This window comes from Schistocerca americana, chromosome 6 (assembly GCF_021461395.2).
Source record: "Schistocerca americana isolate TAMUIC-IGC-003095 chromosome 6, iqSchAmer2.1, whole genome shotgun sequence".
Classification (NCBI taxonomy): Eukaryota; Metazoa; Arthropoda; class Insecta; order Orthoptera; family Acrididae; genus Schistocerca; species Schistocerca americana.
Genome location: NC_060124.1, coordinates 347,471,536 through 347,494,923, shown reverse-complemented (window position 1 = coordinate 347,494,923; position 23,388 = coordinate 347,471,536). Strand labels below are relative to the sequence as shown.

Below are 23,388 nucleotides of genomic sequence, written 5' to 3'. Positions count from 1 at the left end.
GAAATTCGTTTCTGGTAGACCGAGATACAGTGAGGTAAAGTAAAAATCATCAACCGAACATTATAGAACACTGTATTATATTGAATTATATATTGTGATTGAAAGACTCAGCACCTACGAACATAAACATTTTTTAATTCAAACTGCCCTGAAGATCTTTCATGTATCACACATCATAGCCTATATGCCGAAGGACATTGTGTATTACCAGCAGATCCAGTTGTCGTAACATCTGGTGTGTAATATTAGTGACAAGCAAGCACTATCTCAGGCATTTGTTTGTGAATGGGCAAAGCTTGTCTTGGCTGTATAAATAAATATAGTGCAGCTGTTGCTGATTTTCTTCCAAAATGATTCGACTTGTTTAATTGCTATTCTAGTGTTACACTGAAGTTTTACACTAACAGATGAAATATGTACAGGGTGTTTCTGTAAGAGTGTGCAAAAATGCAACAGGACATAGAGACTTCTCCACTGAACGATTTGAGGTGGGAATCTGGGGTCAGGGAAGCCAGCTTAAGGAAGTAAACTTTTCTACTGTGTTGTCTAGCATTAATCTTTTCCAGCTTATTTACGACTACCTGTGTTCTAGTTTGCACGTACTGTGCTGTTTACTGACATGTACATTCTTTATTACCTGCAAGGAAACAAGGAGGATGAGCCTGATTGCTAGGAAGTCGTGATGCAATAGGCCGTTTGAATGGCCACCAGTACTTGAGGGTTGTGCAAAAGGGTGTACCTTAGTTGATGGAGAACATACCCTTGGCTGTTCGTGAGAGGATGTGGATACAACATGACAGTGCACTGCCTCACTTCAGTGTGAATGTCCACAACCATCTCAATGCTGTATTTCCTGGTTGCTGGTTTGAAAGGGGAGGTCCTATTCCGTGGCTTGAGAGGACACGTGACCTGAATCTCCTTGATTATTACCTATGGGGATATCTAAAGTCATGTGGATATGAGAGACCAGTGGATATGGAACTGGAATTAGTTGCCAGAATTGTAGCTGCCTGTGAAGTGATTCAAAACACACCAGGAATATTTGTCAGGGTGTGTCAGAATCTTGTTTGTTGATGTCATGCTTGCCCTGAGCTTGTTGTCAGTGAGTTTCAGTACATTTTGTAAGATACAGTACAAGTGATACCATCATTGTGTCAGTTACCTGTAACTAATGTAAACAGAAAAGTACACAGTGATTTGTTTTTATTCCTATTATCTCCTCAAGATGGTTTCTCCGACCCCTAGTTCCCTACCTCAAATTCTTCAGTGGAACATCCACTATGTCCTTTTAAGTTTTTGCACACTCTTACAGAAACACCTTGTATGTTGAAGATGAGAATGTCAGTTGAAACAGTGAGGAACCGTGGTAAAAGTACAACAAGTGAAGGAAGGAGGGTGAGGAATATTGTATCTGCAAAAAATAAAAATAAAATAAATAAATAAATAAAAAGCATAAAATAAAATTCATAGCGTATGCTTTTAGAGATTTGCATGTTATTCAGGTTAAGCCACCCTATCCTGCAAAGAAGAAAGTTCTTCTCCATCATTTTAACATATCCTCAGATCGTTGCTGCAAACTTTATGGTATTCGCTCTTCAGTGTGTTTCCATATCTGCCGTATTGATGAAATGTGACTCATAGCAATCGCTTTGTTTCCAGACATGAGGAAATTTGAGGATGGATGTCAAATGAGTAAGTTGGAGCTGAGACAGATGTGTAGTTCATACAGTCAGATAGATCCTTATGTATTAAGGGGATTAAAAAGTTGGAAAGTCATTAAACTGCCACTTGTATCTTATCTTTTAGGTGAATATTATTGCAGAGTTTGGAAAATTTAGTAATTATACAAATCTGACAAGACTTTACAAATTTGTGTAACATCTACTGTAGCCTTCAACTTCCTTTCCTTCATTTTAGTACCTGGAGGGTCAATGGAAAGAACTGGGACTTCAACTTGAAGAGAAGCAGCGTCTAGGAAAAGCACGTGTTGACCAGCTGAATGCGTATGAGCGACTTCATGAACAAGTTATGGAGTGGCTGACAACAATGGAGAGTCGTGTACAGCGACTTGATCCTGTTGCTGTCGATACAGATGTTCTGCGTGCTCAAATTGAAGAACTTAAGGTTTGTTAGAGAACTAGACATTTTTTGAAAATTCATACTTGAAGGGTGTCCTTTGTAGGTAAAGAATTTATTTATGACCCTCACTAGCTTTCAAATGTGTTTGAAAACACTCGTGTGACATGAGAAGAACTGATTATGAATGATCAATTTGGTTTTATTCACTTGTAGCCTCTCCACAAGGAGTATCGAGAATATGTTGGAACAGTGGATCGTCTGAATGACTTGGGAAATGCTTATGACAACCTCCTTCGTGGCGATCGCCCTGAATCACCTCAGAGACGTCGATCATCTGCATATAGTCCCACAAAGAAGACTTCAGTTACAGCTAGCCCACGTAAGTTCCTCATATGTGCCTACTTAGAAAGCTATTTTCTAGTTGAAAGTCTTGTAAATACGTGAATGCTTTCACAAGGTGTTGTATATGGGAAAAAAATTACAAACAAAAAAATTGCAGGGTATCTAGTAGGGATGATTCTAAAGTTTTTTAGTGAATAAGTGTAAAGAGGGAGCGATTACAAAATGATGATGTTAGCCTCATACATGAGAAATAAAAAATCTTTTAAGATCATTTCTTGTCTGTTATTGACGAACTAATCGTAAGTTTGTTGCACAGTACCTATTATCTAGTTTTTCTACAGAAAGACTTAATGAAGCAGCAGACTGAGCTATTTGAGTCAGATAGCAAAGAACTTCAGCCATTTGTTAATCAGTAAAGGGCGAAGATTCCTTCACTTACAACTAGATACCAAATAGGGTAATAATAATGTGTGTACCCAACATTATCAGTCTAAGTAATTATGTAAACAATTTTTGATTCTAGCATTTTACCCGTGCAGACTTGAATGTGTGTACAAAGGAAGTGGGAAAAATATGAAGTTGAAATCAATAGACAGTTTCCCTCATGGCCATTTTCTCAAAAATGAAAAAAGAAAGTGAAAGGAAGGGTGGGTGTGGGGGGGGGGGGGGGGGCAAATGTAGAATGGTGATGTAATCAATTTCTATAAACAGAAGTTATCAACAGATTCTCAGTATGGTTTCAGGAATGGTTTATTAATTGATAAGTCACTTTATTCTGTCTTGTTGTTGTTGTTGTTGTTGTGGTCTTCAGTCCTGAGACTGGTTTGATGCAGCTCTCCATGCTACTCTATCCTGTGCAAGCCTCTTCATCTCCCAGTACCTACTGCAACCTACATCCTTCTGAATCTGCTTAGTGTATTCATCTCTTGGTCTCCCTCTACGATTTTTACCCTCCACGCTGCCCTCCAATACTAAATTGGTGATCCCTTGATGCCTCAGAACATGTCCTACCAACCGATCCCTTCTTCTGGTCAAGTTGTGCCACAAACTTCTCTTCTCCCCAATCCTATTCAATACTTCTTCATTAGTTATGTGGTCTACCCATCTAATCTTCAGCATTCTTCTGTAGCACCACATTTCGAAAGCTTCTATTCTCTTCTTGTCCAAACTATTTATTGTCCATGTTTCACTTCCATACATTGCTACACTCCATACAAATACTTTCAGAAATGACTTCCTGACACTTAAATCTATACTCGATGTTAACAAATTTCTCTTCTTCAGAAACACTTTCCTTGCCATTGCCAGTCTACATTTTATATCCTCTCTACTTCGACCATCATCAGTTATTTTGCTCCCCAAATAGCAAAACTCTTTTACTACTTTAAGTGTATCATTTCCTAATCTAATTCCCTTAGCATCACCCGACTTAATTAGACTACATTCCATTATCCTCGTTTTGCTTTTGTTGATGTTCGTCTTATATCCTCCTTTCAAGACACTGTCCATTCCATTCAACTGCTCTTCCAAGTCCTTTGCTGTCTCTGAGGTTCGCCGATGACATTGTAATTCTGTCAAAGTTTTTATTTCTTCTCCATGGATTTTAATACCTACTCCGAATTTTTCTTTTGTTTCCTTTACTGCTTGCTCAATATACAGATTGAATGACATCGGGGAGAGACTACAACCCTGTCTTACTCCCTTCCCAACCACAGCTTCCCTTTCATGTCCCTCGACTCTGTCTTACACAGAGTAAAAGAAATTGATAAAAAATTATGTATCTTCTGTAACTTAAAAAAGGATTTTAGATACCAGTACTGTGTTATCGAGTTAACGGTTACTCATTCAGGTGGCTTCAGGCTTCATAAAAAACAGGAAGTAGGATGTTACTGCGCAGTATTACATAATTGCATATGTTGTGTGCCAGAGCCACTCCTTTTCCGGGTATGAATTTGACATGCTTTAACTGTGGCAAATAAGTAATCCTTTTCAGATGGTGCAATGATAATTGTCAGTCAGAAAATGAATAATATGACAAATCGAGTTCTGAATTAAAGTACTTTTTACTTCACAGCTTGTCTGACTCTCAATTGCAGTGAGAAGCAGACGAAGCTATATTTGTATAAAAGAAGGTGGATAGGAAGCTCTTAAATTTAGCACATTAACAGAGCAGGATAGAAACATCAAGGCTAAGATGTTAGGGCACATAAAGAGAATGGAAAACAAGAGAATTTCCAACAAGATGTATGAAATGGAGACCAGAAGGAAATGACTAAGAGGAAGACCATGGGATAGATGGCTGAGAATTGTGGAGGTGTGTGTTCAAAGAAAAGGCAAGGACTGCAGCAGAGTGAACTCGGAAAGATGATGGAAAAGCAGGAGTAGATGGCGAGTTCAAAAAGACACTGTTCATGAATCAGAATCAGCATGTTCCCACTGCATTGACTGTTGTTTTGTCTGTGGGGTATAGTCGTGCACCAAAGTTTCATCTGTGGTCACAAACTCGTGCAATAAATCTTGTTCGTTTCTCCTAAAACGGGCCAAACATTGGTCAGATATGTCCATTCTCACGCGCTTTTGATCCAGCATCAAGAGTTGTGGCACCCATCTTGCAGATAATTTTTTTTGTTTCTAATTCTTCAGTTAAAATGTGATACACCCTTTCAGATGACGTCTGGCAAGCATGAACAATTTCATGCACTTTCAATCGGCGATCCTCCATGGCCATTTTGTGCACTTTTGCAGTGATTTCTGGAGTAGTGACACATCTTGGCCGACCCCTGTGTGGATTATTATGTAAGCCCTCCTGACCAAATTTAAATTCATTTGTCCACTTGGTAACAGTTGAATATGAAGGAGCAGATTCCCACAGTATATTCTGGAAACTGGCATGAATGTCCTTCGCTTTCATACCTTTTTTTATGAAGTACTTAATCACTGTTCGAATCTTGATTCATCCGCCATCGTCACAAATCACTACGCAGGAACAACAACAGAGCCATGTCACCACCACAGCTCTCTTCCAGGGGCACTGGTGTGGCACATGTTTACAGGTAACAGACCAATGAATTTCATGTGAACAACTTGTTGCGCTAGCACTGACCTCTCGTGGTGGTTCCGAGAACTTTTGAAACCACCCTCATATATCCTCCCCCAACTCCGCCGTCATGGCATACAGTCACACCAAGAGGGGGGCGGGGGGAGGGGGGGAGAACAGATTCAAGAGAACAAGCAATACAAGTTGAAGGAATGTAAACTGAATTGTGTAGTTCATGTAGTGAGACGACACTGTTGGCAGCCATGTAGTAAATGAAGTACAGATGAAGTGGCTGCTCCATGTTGCATTGCTGATTTTGTACTATGGGACAGAGTAGGCTGTGGTGTGTGCTCATATCATCCTGTGCAGTGGGCATCCTTAGGATGTGAAGCTCAGTGTGCTCTGGGAGACTGTCTCAATTTCTGTTGGGCCAAGACACCAGACACATATTTATGAGGCCATGCAAAACTTTACACAGCTTTCTTTATGACTAAAATTAAAATATTTTATAAATGCTCAAAATGCAGGCAGACACAGCCATGTGCGATACTTATAAAAAACAAGATTTTCTTACGCTGACATCTCAGTACGCATACTTGCTCATGAAATGTATGCTTGACAGCATGGACCTTTTCTAAAAAAGAATAGTGTTACCTATTTGGTTAACAGGACACAGAGGAATGTCCTTTATGTTGTGAGTACATTCACTGTTAAAAAAAAAATTGCGGTACTCTGTAGCTTGATTTCTTAGTGTGCTCTCACAAGAGCTGAAGAATCACTTCTTGAATGTTTTTTCTCTTGGAGGACTACTTTTCCCTGTAGGATTACGTTAAACCATTAACTGTAATTTACTAAATGGAATAGAAGAATGGGGAAATACTGTATACGAAATGTTATGTTCACTCAATTGCACTATTGTAATTGTGACACTCTGAAATTATAAAAACAATACTGGCATGTTTAGATGGTCCAGCCAACCTGATTCAAAATTGCTGGTTCAGATAAAAAAAAAAAAATTCCAGGTTTATGCTGGTATGCTTTCTATCAACAGGCCGTAGTCAGCACCATCTCTGTGCTTTCATTCATTGTTTGTTGTTATTATTCTTGTTGTTATTGTTTTTGTTTTGAAAATTTATGGTTAAAAGTTATATTTCTTGTTTCTTACATTAAAAACAATTGTGTAATATGATGAGCATTTACATAATGAATTTTTGCTCTGCAGCAGTATGTGTGTTGAAGTTGAGAAAGTAGGAGGTAGGTAGTACTAGAAGTGAAGATGTGAGAGTGTGTTGTTAGTTGTGCCTTGGTAGCTGAACTGGTAGAACATTTGTCTGTGAAACCCAAAGGTTCTGGGCTCGAGTCCTGGTCCGGCACACAGTTTCATGGAATGACGTGTTTCCTGATCATACATCCTAGGGTAGAGGTTCATTGGAGTAAAAATAGGTAATATTGTGATTGGTATTTCAAGTCCTGACAGAGGCTATTTCATTGTATTTGATAAGAAGTGACTGTTATTAGTGGTGGTGGTGGTTGGGGGGGGGGGGCGTATATGAAATAAAACTGAATTATGCTTCAGGAGGAGAGAATATTTCAGAAGAAGAGAATATTTGGTTTGTAAAGACCTTCAGCTCTTCTCAAAAGGTATTATCTATCACTGCATATGTAGTGCGAATAGTTTTTGAAGGCTATAAAACGTGGAGGTTGAGTGCGTTCCTTTAGAAAGTCCATGGATTGCTTTCTTTCCCACCTTCAAATATCTAAGCTTACACTCATGCTCTCTAATGACAACAGTATCGGACTGAGATTGGGTGAATACCAACATTGCTTCATGTATGGTGCTCTCGGAAATAGTAATGCGATATTGTGGCTGTAAAGGCTATACCACCTGTCATTTACTGATTACTTCATATATCTAATTAAGCTGTAAATTTTTGTAATGATTGACTCACTATGTGACATTTGTTGCGAGATTAACATTTCTAAATGTTTGTATACCCTTCATGGCCGAACACAGCAGGCAGCGATTGCTTACTGGTATATCACAAATCGGCTCATATATAAAAAATAGTCATTTTCAAAGTGATAAAATGAAATAAATCATATCAAAATGCATTACATATGAGTTTTTTTTTACATAGTGCAAAAACTTTTCAGTTACATTCTCCTAGTTGTCTATGTGGCTATTACAGCTTATTCTCGCAATACCATCATCTTTCAGTTCTCTGAATTCATGGCAAGTGCTTTGGCACATTACAGTTATTTATATCTGTCTTTGCGAGCCTACTTTTGATGATGTGATTAAACCAACTATTAACTCTGTAGTTTTGAGCATCATGGAGGAGAAAAATGTTTTCTAATTATCTTTTCAGTTGGTACTTGACATTCAGTTTTATCTCCTCTTCCTTTTTTTATTACTCTTTGTCTAACCTCTGTGTCAGAACAGTTTCACTCTCTGATAATTTGAATTGTAGATTGCAGTTTTCTGTTATTTTAAAGGGCTACCATACTTCTCTGTTCTTTCTGCTATTGTTCTAATATCAAAACTTATGAACTACAGAACTCTCTCTACAAATGTAGTTTAGATGAAAGTTCACCTTGTCAGTCATTTGGGAAACATTTTATTCAGTTCGTCGATCTTCGCAAGAAGCTCGGTCACCATCTCCCACAAAATCTGTTGGCTTCAACGCTCAGAGCCCTGTTTCTCCTGGAGGTTCAAGTGGTTTCAGCAGCAGACGGTCATCACAGGATGGCTTCCACCTTGAAGGTGAGACACTTCTCCTTCAAAATATTAAGTTTGGCTCTGTGCTTCTATCAAAAAAGTAGGTGTGGTGCTGTGCATGGATCATTCATTTGCTGATTTGCTGCCAACATTATGTAGTATCTGAGTACACCTTTATGTAAATCTCTCTCTCTCTCTCTCTCTCTCTCTCTCTCTCTCTCTCTCTCTCTCTCTCTAATTGTACACCATCTGTGAAGCACATCTCTGAAGATGAATGTTAATCATTCATGTTCAGTTATATGTTTCAATCCTGTATATTTTAATTTTTTTGTTACCGAATTTGCATCTTTTTCTGGCAAATGTGTAGCTTTATTTGCTTTCTCTTTTATTTCTTTCCATTGTTTGTTTAGTTTGGTTTATGATAGCAAAATACTGATACAGGAAGGTACACACCTGCATTTTACATTCTAACAATTCGCTACGATATTGTCAGTAGCAAGCAAATACTACCATTGCTAAAATTTTCATCTAAAACAAATTTTCGTTTCGTGAAGGCATACAGCTTTAATGTAAACCTTCTTCATTGAGTTATTCATCTTTTAGATCTGCAGCTCTTGGTTTTTCTTTCTGTGTTTGCAGCTAAAGTACAGGATATAGGTTCTGCCTATTATGCAAGAGCACTGTTTTTTTTTTCTTTTTATCCAGACATGTTTCGGCACCTCTATGCCATCATCAGTGGGTTTTGTTTATTGAAAACTGTAAAAAGTGAACATATTTTTGGTTGTAGCTGATCTGACAAAGTGAGGCGTAAAGAAAGTTTTTAGGCCTAAAGAAAATTTTTGTTCGTTTTTCTCCTTACCGTGATTTTACATTATATGATGTTGCAGGACCATTTGTATGGTGCCCTGCACTGATAGCCTGTCATCTGCAAACCAAACGATGTAAATGTAAATGTCAGTGCCGATTTCATCGCCAAGTAACACATGCCTTTATTTTTAAAAAAGATGATTTTGGTTGGACAAAATGTTTTGCGTATGTATTTGTTATTACTCATATTTTGTTGTGACTAATCCTCCTACTCTTGCGTTCTAAGGGCACTGCACAAACACACACACACACACACACACACACACACACACACACACACATTAATGTACTGTGTGTAATTTTGTTTAACCTAGTAGTTAGGAAAAACAACAACATAGTACTCACTGCGTTTTGTGAAGTGGAAAGGCGTTTAGAAAAATGAAATTACGTAAAGTACATTAATATGTGTGTGCGGTGCCGTCAAACGCAAAAGAAGAAGGATCAGCCACAAAAAATTTGAGTAATAACAAATATATATACAGAACATTATGCCACCAAAATCAACTTTTTACAAAATTAAGGGATGTGTTAACTTGATGATGGAATTGTCATTAACATCATTTGACTTGAAGATGACATGCTATCAGTGCGGGACGCCATATAATGTAAAATGATGGTAAGAAGAAAAACGGAACAAAAACTTTCTTTTGGTTTCACTTTGTTACATCAATTGTAACCTAAAATACCTTCACTTTTTACAGTTTTCAATAAACAAAACTCACTGGTGATTGCACAGAGGTGCCCCAACATGTTTTGGTAAAAAGAAAATAAAGACAGTAGAAAAATAGTCCTAAAGTTCGCCTGAAATGCTCTGTTGTCAAAATGTGAATTTTACTTTTAACCATGGTTGCTTCTAAATCTCCCCTTTGTTAATATCAATATATAATGGGCCTGTGAAAAGCTGGTTTGTTGTTGTGAACATTGCCTTATTTGTTGGAAGCTTCGGTAAAATCAAGGAAATGCTGGTGAGAGTTAGGTTTTGGTGGTAGCTACCATCAATTTCTGTGCCATGCAACTACAATTAATGGCGTTAATATGTGTTCTTGTCATCCCACAGAGCATCTGGAGAGCCTGCCGTACAGATAAACAAAGAAATCTCACTATTAGTGTGCAAGTAAAAAAATTGAAGTCAGTTTTGATTTCTTTGTAAAATGGAAATTGATAGTATTTGTTTGTTCCTATGTAAAACCTTATCAAGTATTTGCATTCTAAAATCTGTGGGAGTACATTTAATATGATCCTCAGAGGGGAAGCATGTGGACATACAGTAAAGGAGATAAAGAAACGGCAAAATTGTAGAGTCATCAGAGCATGTGAATGGGTTTTCTCTCTTGCCAACTGTAATCGGTTTTACAATAACATGTTGCAATAGAGTTCTAATATTTCACAAAATTGGCTTGGATGGTGACCAAAGCTACTGTTAGGTTTTCACTGTTGAGAGACCACTCTTAATTTGTACATTTAGAATAGATTCATTTTGTACTTAAATCTTATAATTTTCAGTTTTTTGGTTGTGTGATACTATGTGTGCTTCTGTGTCTTCCTGATCAGTATTTCATCGCAGCATGAAGTAAAATAAAATTAGTTTTCTGTTAAGAGCAGTCTGCTGCTGCTGCTACTACTACTACTACTACTACTACTACTACTACTACTACGTGCTGCACTCTCTCCCCCTCTCGCTTTAGTTTTTCCATTACTAGTTACTGATTCAGGAAGAATGAGTTGCACTGTGTACTAATCAGTTACCCATGCTTGTTACACTCCTGGAAATTGAAATAAGAACACCGTGAATTCATTGTCCCAGGAAGGGGAAACTTTATTGACACATTCCTGGGGTCAGATACATCACATGATCACACAGACAGAACCACAGGCACATAGACACAGGCAACAGAGCATGCACAATGTCGGCACTAGTACAGTGTATATCCACCTTTCGCAGCAATGCAGGCTGCTATTCTCCCATGGAGACGATCGTAGAGATGCTGGATGTAGTCCTGTGGAACGGCTTGCCATGCCATTTCCACCTGGCGCCTCAGTTGGACCAGCGTTCGTGCTGGATGTGCAGACCGCGTGAGACGACGCTTCATCCAGTCCCAAACATGCTCAATGGGGGACAGATCCGGAGATCTTGCTGGCCAGGGTAGTTGACATACACCTTCTAGAGCACGTTGGGTGGCACGGGATACATGCGGACGTGCATTGTCCTGTTGGAACAGCAAGTTCCCTTGCCGGTCTAGGAATGGTAGAACGAAGGGTTCGATGACGGTTTGGATGTACCGTGCACTATTCAGTGTCCCCTCGATGATCACCAGTGGTGTACGGCCAGTGTAGGAGATCGCTCCCCACACCATGATGCCGGGTGTTGGCCCTGTGTGCCTCGGTCGTATGCAGTCCTGATTGTGGCGCTCACCTGCACGGCGCCAAACACGCATACGACCATCATTGGCACCAAGGCAGAAGCGACTCTCATCGCTGAAGAAGACACGTCTCCATTCGTCCCTCCATTCACGCCTGTCGCGACACCACTGGAGGCGGGCTGCACGATGTTGGGGCGTGAGCGGAAGACGGCCTAACGGTGTGCGGGACCGTAGCCCAGCTTCATGGAGACGGTTGCGAATGGTCCTCGCCGATACCCAGGAGCAACAGTGTCCCTAATTTGCTGGGAAGTGGCGGTGCGGTCCCCTACGGCACTGCGTAGGATCCTACGGTCTTGGCGTGCATCCGTGCGTCGCTGCGGTCCGGTCCCAGGTCGACGGGCACGTGCACCTTCCGCCGACCACTGGCGACAACATCGATGTACTGTGGAGACCTCACGCCCCACGTGTTGAGCAATTCGGCGGTACGTCCACCCGGCCTCCCGCATGCCCACTATACGCCCTCGCTCAAAGTCCGTCAACCGCACATACGGTTCACGTCCACGCTGTCGCGGCATGCTAGCAGTGTTAAAGACTGCGATGGAGCTCTGTATGCCACGGCAAACTGGCTGACACTGACGGCGGCGGTGCACAAATGCTGCGCAGCTAGCGCCATTCGATGGCCAACACCGCGGTTCCTGGTGTGTCCGCTGTGCCGTGCGTGTGATCATTGCTTGTACAGCCCTCTCGCAGTGTCCGGAGCAAGTATGGTGGGTCTCACACACCGGTGTCAATGTGTTCTTTTTTCCATTTCCGGGAGTGTAGTTTCAAAGCTAGGATCTTTATCCAAAACAATGGAAACCCAATGTGTTTTTCATAACAATTCCTTATTCCCAAATTTGATTTAAAACTAGTAAATTCATAACAAGCCCTGTTAATTCAAAACAGAAAACATTCGCACGCGTGCACGCGCTCCTGTGGTGTGTGTGTGTGTGTGTGTGTGTGTGTGTGTGTGTGAGAGAGAGAGAGAGAGAGAGAGAGAGAGAGAGAAGGTTTTATTGTTGAGGCAACTAGTTTTCAGCAAACTACACCAGAAACTGCAGGCATTGTGTGCCCTAAATTTGTTCAGATGGACACAGTTTTCATTAAGGATGACAAAAGACACAGAAGGAATGTACTTAATCTGTAGTATAATTTTTTAAGATGCCTGGCTGTAGTATATGAGGGAGAATCAGTACGCTCCTTGCATAAAAAAAAAGAAATTAGGTGAAGTCACCATTGACTGGTGGAATATTTTAGTCGTGATATACTACTGTCATAACAGGCTTCACACACAATTATATATTTTGTATGTGTATTTTCTAATAGGGACAGTATTGTTGATTGTTTCTCATTTGTTCAAAAACTATTTGTTTTAAACGAAACATAATGTACCCCATCACTTTAGGTCACGATGCCAGAGTATATGCAACAAACCACCCAGGGTATTTTAGTCTCCTAATTATCTGTGGGCTTTAGTATTAACGTGTGTTGTGTAGAAAAGAGTAATGAATGTTCTATAAGCACAGATGTTGTCTCTATGGGAAGACCAAGATGCAAAGTTAATATTTACCATTGTCAAAATGAGTACAAAAAATTCAGCATTTACAAGTTCACCCAGAGAGAGGAGGTCGCAACTATTCTGTGGGCAGCAACACATTTTGTAATTACAATTTTTATTTTGTGTATGGGACATTATGTACCTATGGTGTTGCTATTCTTGAAGCATTCTGTATCAAAAAATTTGTTGCTGTTTAACTTTATGCTCTTGACTTTTTATGTACTAGGAATACTTCATATGTTCAATACAAATCTCTTACAGAATTATCACCAGTTCAGCAGCAACTGACAGAGGTTAATAACCGTTATGGTTTGCTTGGTGTACGTCTATCGGATCGCCAATCAGAGTTGGACAGCACACGTGAGGAAGTACGTAGGCACATGGATAGTTTACGTACGTTGTCAGGATTCCTGGACAAGGTACAACGATCTCTGCCAAAAGAAGTAGTACCACAGACAAAAGATGAAGCTAACAAAGCTGCTAAGAGTATAAAGGTAAATATTTATCTCCACTTCTAATCTGAAATGTGCATAATTGATTTGCTTCAGAATTGTGAGAAATGAACTAGTTAATTTATTCTAAATCTGATGCAAACTATCTATAATATTGTTGGATTGGATTATGTAATCTGTATTTAAATTCCAATTCAGAATATTAATAGGGTTTTGCATCTCATAAGCAGTAAGAGACATGTAATGTCAAAAATACGGTATTCCAGACTGGGTTACCCTCTGAGAGAGAAAAAAGAAATGACAACAGTTTCATTACCCATCTAGATTGAATTCATTTTTAAAATAGTGGCTGATTTCAGTTCCATATTAACCATCTTCAGATTGATTGTCTTGGGTACATGAGTAACCTACCCAGTTCATAAGCAAAATTTACATGGTATGTTGGTTGTTTTTCTTATAACCAATCCAAAGATTGTTCATGAGAAACAGAAACAGGTTACGGTTTATAAAAATGGATGCATTGTAGACTGACAATAAAACCTATTGTAAAACAGTTTATTGTGGAAAAATGGATGCATTGTAGACTGACAATAAAACCTATTGTAAAACAGTTTATTGTGGATTTTCACCAAAATGACAATTTGAAAAGTTTTCTCAAATACGCTGGCTGTAGAATTGGTAGACCTGTAATATAAAGGAGAAAACAGTGGAAAGAAAGATAGACATATGAAATTGTCAGTAAGTCATTTAAAATTGTTACAAAGCATTGCACCATAACTTTGTATTATCCTTTATTTAACAGCATATATCTTGTGTAAGACAAGCATTATATAATTTGAGTAAGTGGAATACGCCAGTATATTGTGCTATATGAACAGTAGTCAATGAGAGGTTTTCTTGGTTAACCAAATCATTAAGAAAGTAATGTTGACAGATTTTTTTAAAATTAGGATCTCCCATACTTTCCCCAAAACAGCCATTATTAACATCACTTCCGATTCATATTTGTGAACAACTGTCACAAGGTTATTTCACAATTATTTCCATTTACTCATTTTTCTATAACTGTGTGCAATATTTTTAAAAATTGCAGAAGGGCCTTGGTTGTTGATCACTATTTATTTGTTGAACAAAAATTGGTATTTTTATAGGCTATCATGGAGGACATGTACGAGAAACAATCTCTTCTGGATAACACTCGAGGACAAGTTGCTGATCTTCTCAAGAGGAAACCCAGTGTACAAGGGTCTGATACACTGCATGATGAATTAACTGATGTTGTCACTCGATGGAAGAGTATAAATGATAGATGCAAGGACAGGTTAGTTTTGTTTTTGTGTGTGTGTAAAAGAGAGAGAGAGAGAGAGAGAGAGAGAGAGAGAGAGGGGGGGGGGGGGGGGGGGGAATTGTGTATTACTACAAACTGGAGTCAAATGAAAACCTGAAAATTGTAATTAAAAATCTACATTTCTCGGCAACAAAGTTGGCCGCACTGTTACAGAGATGTAGGGAATGCCACTGCAGGTGGCAGCATACTAAAGACAACTGAAACATATCCACAACACTGTTTCATAGTGGCTGCCCAACTTTCAAAATGCACCATGTAAGTGCAGTGTTCTGTCATACATTTTCTGAACAGCCTATTGAGATCCATTGGCAAATGAAGGTCCAGTTTGATAATGACTGTCTGTTACTGCAGCAAGTGTGAGTGGAGCAGAAAGTTTGAAAATGGTGTGACTTCTGTGACAGGTTGTCAGTGCCCAGGTCAGGCACACCACGTCGTGACACCAGCAGCAACATTGAAACCATTGTGACAGAAAATCGCCATGTGACGATAGTTGAGATAACTGCAAATCTGAACATTAATCATGGTCCAACACCTGAAATCATTCACGAAATGATTAAGTTTTTCATAGTGTTTGTGAGATGAGTACCATGGCAGCCCACTCCTGAACCGAAAGAGCAATACGTTGACATCTGTGAAGAACTTTTGTGGCACTTTGAAGCAGAAGGTGATGACTTCTTCACAAGAATCATTACAGGAGGTGAAACCTGGGTAGACTACCACCAGCCCAAAACACAGAGCAGTCGAGGAAGTTCTGGACACACATATGTCTGCAGGGAAGGTTTTGCTGACTGTTTTGGAATGACTGAAGTACAGTCTGGGAACACTGCATGATTGTGAGAAACACCATCAACAGTGTCGTGTTTGACTATGTTAATAAATTAGCTTTCGCCTGCAATAAGATCGAAGTGACATGGACTTCTAACTACAGATACTGTTTTGTAACATAACAGTGCTCAGCCTCATACAGCTGTGCAGTGCTTACAATCATCAGTGACCTGCACTTTGATACTCTGCCGTATCCTCCATAATCACCAGATCTCACACCAAACGATAACCACATGTTTGGACCACTCAAAGAGGCGATGGGAGGAAAGAAATTTCATATTGATGAAGAGGTGCAAGTGGCTGCCCACATGATCAAAAGAATTTTATTTATTTATCGCCCCCGCCAACCAAAATAATCCATGTACTTCCTATACACTGAAGGAAGTGTGTTGAATGATGAGGAGGCTTTGTCGAAAAATGATATAATTGTGTTCCACTTCTTGTTTAGTAAAAAAAGAAAAATTAAGGTTTTCATTTGACTCCCCCCTCATATAACAGATATTTTGTAAGAGACTGTGAGAACTTTAATAGCGAGATTGTAAAGACCTGGGTGCCTATTTCAGACACTAAGATTATTACAATGCTTTATTTTCTTTTTGCAGAATAAAACTGATGGATGATATCAAAGAATTCTATGATACACATGACAATCTCTCAGCCTGGCTAGGAGCTAAAGATCGTATGATGACTGTTCTTGGTCCTATCTCTTCTGATTCACGAATGGTTCAGAGCCAAGTGCAGCAAGTACAGGTATGTTACTTAGCTTTCCTGTCTCTTTGAGTCTGTGGTTTAATGGATATATGCCACTGTCTGTTTTACAATTATAGGTACTAAAAAGTTATGACAAGTGATAACTGGTAATAATTGCAGTTTAAGTTTACAAATAAAAGAAAATGAGTGTTACAGGTGCTCATTCATTATATTGTTGAAATTTTGAAACTTTGGCAGGCACCTAAACAAAACTGAAGTGCTTCATAACTAAAACAAATGTATATCTCTCCCCCCCCCCCCCCCCCCCCCCCCACACACACACACACACACACAGGGAGAGGTGAAGAGGGGAGGGGTAGTGGCTGCATCATCACATAGGATACTGCAGTTGCCATAACACTAAGTAGCCATGTGACACACACATTGTGTGTGTGTGTGTGTGTGTGTGTGTGTGTGTGTGTGTGTGTGTGTGTGTGTGTTTTGTACTAGTTAGCTGTGAAGATTCTTACCCTTCATTTACCTTTACATTGATTTGATTATATATGTGATTTTATACAATCTCCATCAAACCTGCCATTCAAAACCAACTAACAACTGACAACTGTAATCAGCTGTAAAGGTTACTGATACTAAACATTGTCAGGCATAAAACTAGTGCAATACTAATTTCTTACTCCTCTCAGTTTGTCTCTGTGATTGCTAATGTTGTGCTTCTGTTTATCACAGGTTCTACGGGAAGAATTCCGCACTCAGCAGCCACAATTATCTCATTTGGAGGAAGTTGGCTCTGCCGTGCTGTCGAAGTTGGACATGTCAGCACCCGATGCTCAGCGCATATCAGTGAAGCTGACATCTCTGCAACAACGATGGGCGGAACTCCTTGCGAGGCTTCAAGAACGTGCTGACTCGTTGGGTGCTGCTGCTGATACTAGCCGTGAATTTGATGCTGGGTTGCTGCGCTTGAGAGATGCATTGCAAGCTCTTTCAGACCAGCTAGATGAGGTACCCCTTGACCGGGATCCAGAGGAGCAACTTCGTAAAGTTGAGGTTTGTGTAATGTTTCATTACTAGACTGCTAGCAGTACACAGTTATTTTTACAGTATTGTTGTTTCATTCATTGAGCAGTAACTGTTCATATTTGTAAATATATTCAGATGATTTTCTGTTTTGTACATATTTTATGAGAAATATAGTAGTGTCGATGTAAGAAGATACCTGTTGGAGTGAGATGAGCAAAAGCTTCACATGCCTGCTTGAACCAAGCGTGTAATGTGACTTTGTACACATCTCTGTACCAATACATCAGTGTTGCCAGAGGTCTATAGCTGACTGCTGTTTTCACCTGCGTTGCAGCTGAAGTCTGGCAACAGTGCTGGTGGGATCATCGTATGCCGACTCAACTATATGATCTCATACTAATAGAGAATTGTTTCCACTTTTTGTGGCATTGCTACACTCTTGATCACATACTGTAATCATGATGCAAAATGGTGTGACTACAGAAAAATTTCATGTTGATTTTTACAAATAAAATCTGGAGAAAATGTTTGCCACATTTGAACATACAATCAGTATATAGAAACAGATTTATAATTTTAAGGAAAGTTCTGGCAGAATGTAAATACTTTAAGAGTGAAAGACCACTCACTGAATAGCAGAAGTGGTGGGTCATCAATATACACTCACAAAAGAGAAAGGAGAATGTGTTCCAAAATTTAGCAAGCTGTCTTTTTATCTTGTGTGTGTGCTTGTCACTGACTCAATGCTACTGCTTTTCCACAAGTAGATATGGAATTAGTTTGTTCCATTACATTGTACATCATCAGTGTGAATGTTGATATAATAGAAGGTTATGTAGTTCCACCACACATACAGCTGCGTTTACCTGTCTACTTAACATGCTCTTATTCAGATTCATGTTGGATATTTTATCATTGCTCTGTCATTTGAATGTAAAGATAACTGACATTTATGTACTACATTATTCAAAAGTAAATGTTACTTACAGTTAAGTTGCAGACAGTAGAAATGAAAGATACAGAGACAGAAAGTAGAATTTTAATAATCATTTCTTAAGTTAACCAGTAATGAGTGTTAAAATACTTTTGTCATACTTTTAAATTTTGCAGAATCTCGAACGTCAGCTTGAGGGCCAGCGTCCTCTATTGGCAGATGCAGAATCAACAGGGGCTCAGCTGTGCGATGTACTTAGTGACCCTGCTTCTAGAGCAGAGATACAGGGAAAACTTGGTGCTGTTGGTCGTCAATACAATACATTGCAGAAGAAAATGGATCACCGCAAAGCAGAAATTGAAGGCAACTTACGGTAATTAATTGATATCGTGGCTAGACGTCTTTTAAGTAATGAAGTCTTTGTTCATATACTCTACTGCAGACCTTGGAAAACTTGTAGTTCTGTATTCTAGCACTGCTGATGAATTTGAGAATGAACTAATCACTGCAATAAACAAGAACTGAATGGTTTTAATTTTCTGTTCTTCATAATATTTTACTTTGTTCTCATTGTGTTAGTGGCATTGTTGGTATCGATACTCCAAAGCTTCATGGGTAGAGGGCACAGGGGCTACTAAGAGAGAAATTTGCGTGATTTTTATACATGTATGCAGTTTTTGAACATTCATAACTTTGTTGTAGTGTTAAACAAGCCTTAGGCCTTTGTCATATATGATGTAGTCATCCTTTTGTCTCTTAACAGAGTCAGTGTAGATATGACACTGTAACAAATGTGTTATATTACTATTGTGTGATAGTGTTGTCTGTTGTAATATTACAGAAGTCAAGTCATTCCATAGATAGAACCATCAACAAAGAGTTGTGATGCAGTTCAGACTCATTTTATTGATTCTTTTTATTGTTTTGAAAGAAGTTCGGATTTGTGCTCCAGATTTGCAAGAATATGTTTTACTTTATAGAAACTAATATCTTTCTGGCTGATGTTGCAATATGCACACTTTCAATTTGTTTGGTGTATTTCAGAGATGGTAGACAGTTTGAGGCATCATGCGCACGCACTTTGGGATGGCTGTCTGATGAACTTGGAGCTATGTCTGAAAGGTTGTTAGTGTCTGCTGATAGAGAAGTATTACAGCAACAACTTGATCAGCACGAGGTGAGAATAGACTTACATCAGTTACATTTTAATCATGAGTTCATACATAGAAAAGTAAATATTGAAGGGGCTAACATTTTTGTGACAAGTTAAAATTGTGTGTCACACTGGATCTCGACTCTGGAACCCTTGCCTTCCATGAACAGGGCTGCACACCCTAATGCTATCTGTGTTCACCTCTTGGACCAAATTAAAGTTTTAACTTGTTACATGTTTTCCTCTTTATCTTCCAAGCTTTTAGTAATAAGTGTTAATCATTCAGTATATTGTTGAAGGAATAAAATTCATGTGATGGACGACATACTTCTTTATAATGTGTGCCACTTTTTAGACATATCAATAATGTTTTTGTGCTGATGTTGTGTTTTACATTTTCAGCCTGTTTATAAGGAGGTAATGAGCAAAGAACATGAAGTAATAATGCTCTTAAACAAGGGGCGGGACATGTTGGCAAGATCTTCACAGATGCAGCGCAGTGATTCACGCAATTTGCAGAGAGATGTTGATAAGATTCAGTCTCAGTGGGACCGACTGCGCAAGGATATTATGGAGAGACATACAAGACTGCAGACATGCATGGTGAATGAGCAAGATAATATTTTTATAGGTTTTTACTCTAGTCAGCTATATGTCATTCTGCCCGTGATTACTCTTGCTTTGCCAGCCTTTATAGTGTAGTAATTTTTTTCTTTGTAACAAAGGAAAAATCAGTCTAGAAAACTAATAAATTAAGGAGAGACTTTCTGCCCTGGACTTGCCTTCAAAAGACAAAATGTGTAGTACTGCCATTAGACTTACATAATGGTAGAAGTGACAAGCTAGCTAGCTTTTGGTAGTAAAAATTCCTTCCTCAGAAGGGGGAGATGGATAGCTTAGGCACAGTTACAAAGGAAGGACTATAGGGACCCACCTATGAGGAGGACAAAACCAGTCATGTTTTTTGCAGTAAATGAATGTTTCTCATAAAATTATAGCCTTGGCAGAAACAATATCAGTAATTGCAAATTAGTACATGCTAACTATTTATATCAATTTCCTACACCTTTTGCCGCAAATTTCAATAGCTTTAACACCATTATGTTACGTAGAGGAAGGAGCATCACAACAGTTTGACATCATTAGCTCATGAGAAAGTTCTTCAGCCACTCGGAACTAAATCATTCCAGGAAAAACTAAAGGCCATTAGGATTACTGTATATGGTGGAAGCAGTAAGGAAGAATCTCTTAACACTTTGAAATAGGAATGAGAAGAAACAAACCTTTTTTTATTACACTGCTGTCCATTTTTCATAGAAACAAATTATACTGCAGTAATGTGAAAGGTTCCAGCACATATTGGTAGGAGTTATATCTTTTTACCAAAGGTTCCTTCTTGTTATTCTGAAGGGGGAAGAGTTAACACATGAAGGCAAGAGCTGAACCACCTGTTCAGAACTTCTGATTTAAAATAGCAACCAGAAAGTTGAGTGCTCTGAAACAGAAGTCACATTAGCAGAAGAGGAGGGGGAGGTGGAGAGAACAGGAGAACTTACTCTGTTTAGTAGACTTGAAATTCAGATGAGAAAGGGGGAGGTGGATGAAGTGGGGTATGTGCTGTAGAGGAACTGCGTGTAATTGATTTGTGTTGCCTCTTTGCCATAACATTAATTAAGCAAGAGTAATAAAGCAAGAATGACAACTAATATTGACAGCAAAAAGAAGTTTCTTTCAGTTTCAAGTATCTGTAAAATGAAATTTATCTGTAGTTCTGTTTTAAAACAAGTAAATCATCTCTTTATCTCCCTTCCAGGAACATTGCCGCAAGTATTACAAAGCACAGGAAGCTTTCCTCCCTTGGTTGTCACAGGCAGAGACCAAGCTGGAGGCTTTGGCACCAGCCTCATTTAAGCGCAAAGACATAGAACGTCAACTTAAAGATCTTTCTGCCTTCCGTAATGAAGTATGGAAACGTTCTGGAGAATTTGAAAATAACCGTACCCTTGGTGACACTTTTGTAGCTGCGTGTGATATTGATAAAGATGTTGTTAAAGGGGAGCTAGCACAGATGAAGAAGAGATGGGATCGTCTGAATAATGGTGAGTGGACTTGGTATTGTCATTAATCATGACACCATATTAACACTTTGAGGACCAGCAGCTTAGATACAATCTTGGTCCAGTGACCAGCCATTTTTAGCGTTTTTTGAACTACCACTGGCACATTTATATTTAAGATATCTTGAAACAGAAAATATGTGAAAAAACCGTCTTTAAGGTTTATTTTAAACATTTATTTTAATTATATTGCTTGATGACAAAATGAATAACAACAAACATAAAATATATGATTTCGGTTTCACAAAAAATGCGTGTTTTAGTTTTGTGTAAATTCACAGGTAATTAGTTTCAGTGTGGAAGATTTTGAAGCATTCTGGCATGCAGAGTGGTACATTGCAGTCTGAACACCACCAGCTGGTTTCCTTCTTACCTGCTTTTTTCTTAGAGCAAACTTTACACATCCTAGTTGGACGCTCCTTCTCAGTGGCTGCAATTTTTTCTGCAAAGTGTTGTCCTGGAAGTCTGTTGCTGTGAGTTTCACTAGTTGTCTAGTGCCAAATTGGTACCTTTGTGAATTAGTCCTTCACCAATTTGTCGTAGAAAAGTGGAAAAATGGCAGCTCTTTCTTTAAGCAGGAGTCCTGGTTTCCCAGTATAAGACAAAATGCATTTGTTGCAGCCATTATAAGCGTGTGGAAGAACAATTTCTTCCACCACTTCATCTGTTTCCTCCTAAATGCATAGTAAGAAATCATTTGATCACTCCTACAACTTCCGTTTTGTAAATATTGTAGTCAAGAATGGCATCTGGTTTTGATTTTACTTTGATACTTCCTTTGTGTGACCAGACATGTCCGAGCTGGTCATTTTGTGCACGGTGGACAGGCATAGTACATCTCTAGTGTCTTTCACTTCAAGCAAAGCAGATGATTCCTCCTCATTGACACAGACTCATACCTTTTCAGTTTTTGGAAACAATTTCATTTGGTAGTTCTTTCTGGTTAGTCATGCTTGTACCTACTGCTTTTGTTTTATGTTGCCACAGAAAATCGAATACTGCTGGTGAACTATAAAGTCTTTCTAAGTATACAGTGTGGCCTTTTCCCAGGTAATCTGCTAGCAACCTCTCAAATAATGGTATTACGGAGTTCGTCTTGTGTTTCTTTCCCAGCATATACCCCCAATCTAAGAACATTACCAGTTTTGGAATCCCACTCAATAAACCTTTTTTTCTCCATACTTGTCAGGTTTATTTTTTATGTAAACCCGAAATACCACTCTTCCATGAAAACCACACATGCCTTTGTCAATAGTGAGGTTTTATGATGGGTAAAATGATTTTTGTGATTCTAATAAGAAATGATCCAGGACTGGCCTGATTTTATACGTGGAGTCATGCTGAGGTTGACTTTTCGGAATGTAAGTTGCAATGTCATTCAAGTGCAGGTTTGATAATATTGCCTTGAATCTGTTTCTTGCCATAATGGAACCAGGGAAAGGGCTTGAAATAAAATTGTTGGTAGAGTTGACAGAATGTGAATTTTGATGCGACTTCTTCTGATCAGAACTTGAAAAACTGAAAAATTAAATTACTAAATATGACGTAAGTAATCATATTGAGGTAGCAATTAATAACATCTTATCTTTTTACAGAGTTACTTGAACGCACACAATCCCTCGAAGATACGTCTCGCCGACTAACAGATTTCTCTGAGAATCTAAGAGACCTGACACATTCGCTGCAGCGCTGTGAAGATAGGCTGGCATCTCATGATGCACTTGGTGGTGCAGCAAAGGATCCAAAACTGCTTGATAGAATAAAGGTTGGGACTCTGAAGATTACTTTAGTGGTGTTGAAGTGAAGTTGCCTGTCTACACTGTCATG

General features: G+C 39.0%; 1 protein-coding gene across 1 annotated transcript in view; it reads left to right on the top strand.

Annotated features, from left to right (window-relative positions):
* The window catches only part of LOC124619729, a 503,325-nt gene that overhangs the window by 332,396 nt on the left and 147,541 nt on the right, over positions 1 to 23,388 (top strand). Inside the window, exons 45-56 of the mRNA XM_047146296.1 lie at positions 1,918 to 2,124; positions 2,293 to 2,458; positions 8,085 to 8,222; positions 13,263 to 13,495; positions 14,605 to 14,774; positions 16,229 to 16,376; positions 17,064 to 17,384; positions 18,468 to 18,664; positions 19,336 to 19,468; positions 19,847 to 20,047; positions 21,258 to 21,543; positions 23,157 to 23,326. Of these exons, the coding sequence (XP_047002252.1) occupies positions 1,918 to 2,124; positions 2,293 to 2,458; positions 8,085 to 8,222; positions 13,263 to 13,495; positions 14,605 to 14,774; positions 16,229 to 16,376; positions 17,064 to 17,384; positions 18,468 to 18,664; positions 19,336 to 19,468; positions 19,847 to 20,047; positions 21,258 to 21,543; positions 23,157 to 23,326 (2,370 nt within the window). The remainder of the gene's footprint in view (positions 1 to 1,917; positions 2,125 to 2,292; positions 2,459 to 8,084; positions 8,223 to 13,262; positions 13,496 to 14,604; positions 14,775 to 16,228; positions 16,377 to 17,063; positions 17,385 to 18,467; positions 18,665 to 19,335; positions 19,469 to 19,846; positions 20,048 to 21,257; positions 21,544 to 23,156; positions 23,327 to 23,388) is intronic.